The sequence below is a fragment of the Lingula anatina genome, chromosome 1 (genome assembly GCF_051362555.1).
Source record: "Lingula anatina isolate TDL-2025a chromosome 1, LinAna3.0, whole genome shotgun sequence".
NCBI lineage: Eukaryota > Metazoa > Brachiopoda > Lingulata > Lingulida > Lingulidae > Lingula > Lingula anatina.
In genome coordinates, this window is record NC_141767.1 from 55901874 (window position 1) to 55908901 (window position 7028).

At 36.0% G+C, this 7028-nt stretch overlaps 1 protein-coding gene across 1 annotated transcript; it reads left to right on the forward strand.

Annotated features, from left to right (window-relative positions):
* The first annotated feature begins 90 nt into the window (after positions 1–90).
* Positions 91–6434, forward strand: LOC106167071 (carbohydrate sulfotransferase 15). Its single transcript, XM_013545771.2, has 7 exons — positions 91–723; positions 3097–3295; positions 3567–3704; positions 4129–4288; positions 4497–4653; positions 4950–5100; positions 5462–6434. The coding sequence occupies exons 1-7, from the start codon at positions 406–408 to the stop codon at positions 5671–5673; spliced, it is 1335 nt and encodes a 444-aa protein (XP_013401225.1). The 5' UTR covers positions 91–405; the 3' UTR covers positions 5674–6434.
* The last annotated feature ends 594 nt before the right edge of the window (positions 6435–7028 follow it).

Below are 7028 nucleotides of genomic sequence, written 5' to 3' on the forward strand. Positions count from 1 at the left end.
ATGGTGGTACTATAATCATGGGAAGAGCTGGTTGCAGATTATATTCAGTGTATATTTACATATGAAGCCGACCTTGGCTTCCTCACCAAGAAACGCCTGTTGCTTTACGGTGGCGTTATATAAAAATCTCACTTTGCAGCTGTTTGTTAACAATTATAGGATTACATAGTGGCAAGACATGGGGAATAAGCCTGTCCTCGTCAGGCTACACATTTAATTAACCGTTGTAATTGGTTTTGACGGTTTAGATAGTGAGACAATAGTGTTATCATACTCAGTGGTGGAGTTTAAGTAAATAGTATTTCGGATTTCGAATTCCATAACATAAGGCGATACTTGGAAAATTATCTGTACCGTTTATCCTGTGGAGGGTGCGTTTGCCGCAACCCTTATTTTGAAGGGTATATGGATTTAAACCGAACACGTGCTGGACACAGGACTGCCTTCCCAAGTTGGAACGGATGTAAAAGACTGAACGACACCAAATTCACGGCTGAATTCATGTGTTTGCAATCTGATATCTTCATTCCTTTTACCAAAACATGGTGCAAAATTATTCCATGGATATTATTGACTCTGGGTATTTTTTTAACTGTGACTTATAGATACGCTCAAATACCACCGAGAACGATAGAGGTAGTCGGGAAGTTTCCACCCAAGTTTCTGGAAAGAGGTGCCTTACAAAATGGAACTGTATTTGATAATCCTAGTATATTTGAGCTGGTGAGTCTTTGTTTCATTTGTTTCATTCATGTAATTAAGCGTAAGTAAGCGTTTTATATTAACGTAAATGCAGTATTTATGTGGGAATGACAATGACGATATGAATGACCTGCACTAAAAATGAAAAGCACTAGTACTGTACATTAGAGCTGTTCCCTGATACAATATTGTATTGCATTTAATGTATATATTTATCAACATTATAATGTATATATTTATATATTGTGGTCCAACAACCTCTAATGTATAGTAGCTTACTGGGGTATATATATATATATATATCGAACAGACACAACATGGGGTTGCGCAAGGAGTTCTATCTGAAGCCAAACGTTCACTGAACGTTAACAGTCTGTGAACTCTGGAGAAAGTATCAAGCAATCCAAGTCATAAAAATTTCTCAGTGGTCTAGATATTTTTGATAACGTCGACAGTGCACGGCACTGCTCTGTAATTTACTGTCCACAGCATCGGAACATCAGACGGTTTCCAGACGACCTGTCTGTAACACTCTGTGCCACACGTACTCAACTGAAAGACTTCAAGCAAGAAATAAAACGCCGAAAACATGCTTTTTAATGATTTACGACTCTAACGCTAAACATGATGATGAAATGTGAGCCTATGACACAAGAGCGTGTTGTTTTAGAGTTATTTTTTCCCAGTTAACTGAAGTAGAAAACGGCCTCGAGTACTTTGTGATTTTCCATGCGAAAGAATATCCAGAAAATTCACGGAGGTAACCGAATGACGATTTCAAGAATGATCTTACGAGGAAAATACACTTGTGGTTCTCTTCGATGCGTTAGCAGCCTCAGGAGAATGACTCCTGTATAAAATTCTGAAAAGTTGGGCCTTAACTCATACGCCGACACTAATGCAGTACCTATGATAGAACTGTATAAAACAGCTATACTGCACAGTATCAAAACTGAGTGGCGGGCTAAACATCAAGAAGAAATAAAAAGTGCTCAGCATCGGAAACGGCTATATTTAGCATTTTGGAAAGCAAATATCCCACATACATGTATCCCACTTACATGAACTATTCAAATGCCACACTTAAACCTCATATACATAAAACACATTATTTTGTGATAAAGATTTCACTATGTCCGAATTAAGTGTCCCTTCACGAGTCAGGATGCAATTAGGTAAGGTGAACTTAAACAAAGGTGCATTGTATTAAGGTCAGAAGGTCCAGAATGTATATATATAACCACATATTGCATGTATGGATTCTAAAGATAATATAGCATCTTTCTAACACTTCTAACGTATTCTGTGCTTGATGTCATCGGCACACAGCATTAAGAGCCTTGGTGTTGAAAAGTTACATGCAGCCCTATTATTTGGATAGTTTAAATCACACCAATATATCATGGTGTGAATTTCTTTCATGATTTTGATTACTGTGAAATGTACGGGAAATACATGTTACTAATAACATGGACTTTTTCCGTATTGGCAAGTATAAGCAGGATATATCTTCTGACCTTCTACATGTACCGTAAACAATTCTAAAATGACCGGAATGTCTTCAAAACAGGGAAATGCTTTTAGTCTCAAAATCGGTTATAAAGAATAGACTATTTCCACTGTTGTAGAAACTACCTTGAAACAATGAGTCCATTGGACAGCAGAAATAGAAATAGCTCTTTCCTACTAGTTAGTTCAGTCAGAAGATTTAAATGTTTTCCCAAGTGTTTTTGCTCGAAACGCCAGCTGTTAAACCACCTGATTTTCATTTTCTCCCAGTACCACCGTGATCGTTATGCAACTGAATCGCATGTTGGGGAGGGTTTTCAGTGTTAAGAAGGAAAAGCTATATCGTGTTCTCGCTTTAACCCTTCACACTCACAGTCACGACAAAGGCACAAATACGTGGGCATACAATAACTCTTCCTATTTATCTATCTAGATGGTCTTACGCGAACGGGAAGAAGTAGAGGTAACAGTTCGTTGTGTAGAAAATAAGTGCGTGTGAACATTAAATGAAATGGAATTTTAAGTACCTTAAACCAGAAGATTAAATATTTATCAAGTTACAATAAAGACCGATAGAAATTACTTGAGAATTCTCGTAAGTTAGTTATTTTTTAACACTAAAATTCGATCGTGGAATTTACGAAGCACAAACCGTGCAAACATGTAATCATCAATTCTCAGAAAAATATTTCCATAATAACAACTTATAAAAAATACATCGGTGAAACTTTTATCGCACAAAATTAACGTTTTGATTTAAAATACACTAGCTGCCCCTGTCACTTAGAACTTGGTATAATCTGTGTTAAACTTGATTTGATTGGACGGTTAGCTTTGTTCATAGTTCATTTTTGCTTAAATATAATTAGTCCACTGTACTTTCAGGAACCTCAAGATTTTATACCAAACTTAAAAAATCCTTGCTGGTGGAAATCAACCGACAAACGGCAGCTCAGATGTCTTCCTTATTTTTACCTGATTGGGATGCCGAAATGCGGAACAACTGATCTCTACCGACGCCTTATCTCTCACCCCAGTGTTATTAGCTCCAAAAAAGAGCCTCACTGGTGGACTCGGTTACGATGTATATATAATGTTTTTGATGTTTTATTCCTCTGTTTTATTTCTAGATGTTTTCATGGCAATATTCTTATTTAGCTACAAATATGGTGAATTTCTGAAACCCCTAAATTCATGACATATCACAGAAAAATATCAAAAGTATCACAGAAAAAGTATAAACCCACTGTAACATTAACTAATGTTTCAGGTTGACATTCTAATATTTGATGAACAGTCTATAATATACCAATGAGGCTCACATTTTCTAACTGACTATCCACTTAATATTTCAGACAAAGATAGACATGGTGTTGGTGTTCCCTTCGAGCGCTACGTAAACACGTTTTCTTTGCCGAGTAACGTCATTAGACAGGCACTGGTTGGCAAACAGAGACTGAACAGATATAACTTGGCGAACCAAATTATAACAGGTAAAATTCTTATGGTATTTTGAACCATTATGTTGTAACAATATGCCTTACCTGACATGTACCGAGTTGTCAGAGAAAATTTTATTTTAATATTAAAATATTGGTTAAAATTTTATTATTCAAAAAATTGTTTCTCGTAATATTCTGCCGAACCTTTCCCCAAATTCCTTTAAAATTGTTTATATATATTTTTTGTGAAAATGACATTATGCTTAAAGAGAAACAGTCGATAGTAGTCTTTATACATCTTCTGAAAGGAAATTCAGTTTACTCCTACGTAAAGAATTAGAATCTGATTTCAGAATTGTGTAGAAGTATTAACCCATTAAAAGGGAATAGACTTTGAATAGACTTAATAATTTCAAGATAAAAGCAAATTAAAAATGGACTGTATCATGTAATTAGTTTGTTACACATTTTCCAGTTGACGCTAGCGCATCTACCATGTGGGATAACGTTGGGTGGGAGCGCAGGCCAGGGAACGACCCTAGCAAGTCAGAGCCAGACATTATAGTAGCGCACCGTATACGCCATATTCAGCCAAATGCTAAATTTATTGCCATATTCAGAGATCCAGTGGAAAGGTAGGGTTACCAAACATCAACAAAACTATAACGACTTTGTTGCGTTTGCAGATTATATGTTATAGACATGTAAATATATGCCTTCTTATTTTAAGGTGTCTTTGTGTGTTTGTGTTTTGTGTGCGTGCTCTCTCTTTTTAAACTACATAGATTTGATAGTTTGATAATGATAATATCTTATTGCAGAGTGATAATTTTCCTTTGCCAGGCTTTATTCAGATTTCCTGTTTTTTGGAAAGGATGGCCTTTCACCAGATTTATTCCATAAGTACGTGGTTCAAGCAATAGGTATCTTCAAAAAATGCACTGAACACCTATCTCTCAGAAGTTGTGCGTACGACTCCAAATTTAATATGGACGACTTGGTAAAGTGTCTTTTACATAGTAATCTCATATTAGCTGTTTAAATTTGCTTGACTTTTTGAAGTGAAATCAGTATTCCAGTTTTACCTTTAGTAACATGTCAAAGTAGTAAAAGATATTGAAATTTATATTTTTACATTATAAATTAATATTTCTTGAAATCGAAAGGCAAAAGTCTCCGCAAATGATATAGATGCAAATGAATTATGTATTTTTAGTAGCTTCATGAGACATTCGTCATACGTCGTATTTTAATTTTTCTTTCATCAAAATGATCGTGTTATTATTCTCGTTTCAGCCTGTGCGCCTGCGGGTAGGTCTTTATCACATCTACGTCAAGGACTGGTTCAGTGTTTTTCCCAAGAAACAAATGCTGTTCCTTCAACTAGACAACTATCATCAAAATTTAAGAGGAAATATAGAAAAAATTTTCAAATTTTTAAACCTACGTGAGTATATGCTCTGTCCATTGCATTGGTTGTGGAATTTTAGCTTGGTATTTGCAAAGCACATTTTTGCCTGTGTCCCAACTGGCACATTAGATCAGTTTTATATCAATTATAACGTTGGGAAGGTAAGCACGTGCTCAGACTTTCCCCATTTGATATATAAGTTTTGATTTTAACGTAAACGTGATATAATGCACGTGCAAAAGTCAGTTTTCTTAATTGTGACATTGTGCACCTCATCATTATTAACAAACTTACGCGTATTTACATATACATGTACAATCGCTGCCTAAGTTTACGAATCTATAGTGGTGCAATCTAAGTGTTTTTGGGTTCTTTTTTATCCTCATTATTTTTTCAGTTCCATTACACGAAGATCAAATGAAGATCATTATAAAGCAGGACATACATAATACCAGAAAAGAAAGCACTGTCAAACTTGGCGATATGTGGAATAAAACAAGACAGATGCTTAGACAATTCTATGCTCCGCATAACCGAGAACTTGCTCAGCTTCTTAACAACGACGCATATCTTTCGTGGGATGCTCAGCATCCGTCTATTGTAGAATAGGAGATGGAGGTGATTTTGTAATAGTTTACAGTTTTGGCCTCAGGGTCTTTTTTTACCCAGGCGTCCTCACACCTCGCTCAGAATACTGTTCTCAGTAGGTCATAGGTCTATCCGCCCCACTCAACGCACCAATGTATTGCAACAAAATGTACTTTCATCACAGAGGCCATTGATATGGTGTCCGAAGTTTTGTAAATATAGATGGTGCAACATTGGCTTTATTATGAAAAGGCATCATTTTAAATGACAGAATACAGTCAATCCCTAGATTGTTTGCTGCATTAGGACAACTATTTCTACGCATTTTAAAGTTTTGAACAATATGGCACAAACGGTCACTGGTAGAATCGGTAGGTCCAACTTTTTCGTCGTGCTGCTCGGGTACATGTAGAACGATCACATTCACCCAAGTTGAATATCATGCATCAGCATATTGTTATGGCATATGTTGTCATCGCCACTTGCAGTTTTTTTTTTCTTATGTATTGGGGGATTGCATTTTGTATTATCATAATATGAATTTAAAGAACATTATGTATCAACTTGGGGTGCTTCTTGAGGCAAACTCTCCCTTTGATACTTCCTGGGTTTTTCTCATATTGGGAAATTACTTTTCATATTTACAGTAAATTATGGATAAAAGAATATAATGTATCAATTTGTGGTAAATTTTGTGGCAGATTATCTCATTGAAACTTGCAGGGATTTTCTCATATTGGGAAAGATTTTTTATACTTACAATAAATGGATTTTAAATAACATTTCTAGTTCAATTTGCATCATTATTATAAATAGTGTTTCGCATTTTCTACTTTTTATACATTCGCAAACTGGACGGCATATTCTTTGCGTCTTGCCAAATTCCAAGTCCTGGTCCACTGAAAGACGTAGGATGTCATAAAGAGAGAGAACCCGTCCCTTCTCACCGCAAAATAGGAGGGGGCTGGGTGACTCTAGTGAGAGCCAATGTCACGCCTCAACCTCAAGGGCATGGCTCTTAATATAACAGAACCATGAAATTATGTTACCTCATTACAGATCAGATTTATTTTGACGTAAATTCCTAGCAAATGGTATTCTAGACCCACCCCTAAATTCTTTCTTGTATACTTCTTTTTAAAAGGAAATGCGGTAAATAATTATCATTCATAACTTTTTTCAGTCGTGAAAGTAGATATTTCAACATTAAGCCAGGAGCGAGCCACATTATGGATTACGTCATTTCGACGGACAACAGATTCCAGCGTACTCTTCATTTGATCGCAATCGTGTTGCGGGAAAACAGTTCAACAATGGCGGTTATCGCAGTTGCAAAGTATGAGTATCAAGATAACGACACCACATGGAAGATCAAA

Coding starts and splice junctions, on each gene's coding strand:
- LOC106167071 (XM_013545771.2), top strand. CDS start 406: ATGGATTTAAACCGAACACGTGCTGGACACAGGACTGCCTTCCCAAGT. Junction 3,705..4,128: donor GGCGAACCAAATTATAACAG/GTAAAATTCTTA, acceptor CACATTTTCCAG/TTGACGCTAGCGCATCTACC. Junction 4,289..4,496: donor TTCAGAGATCCAGTGGAAAG/GTAGGGTTACCA, acceptor TTCCTTTGCCAG/GCTTTATTCAGATTTCCTGT.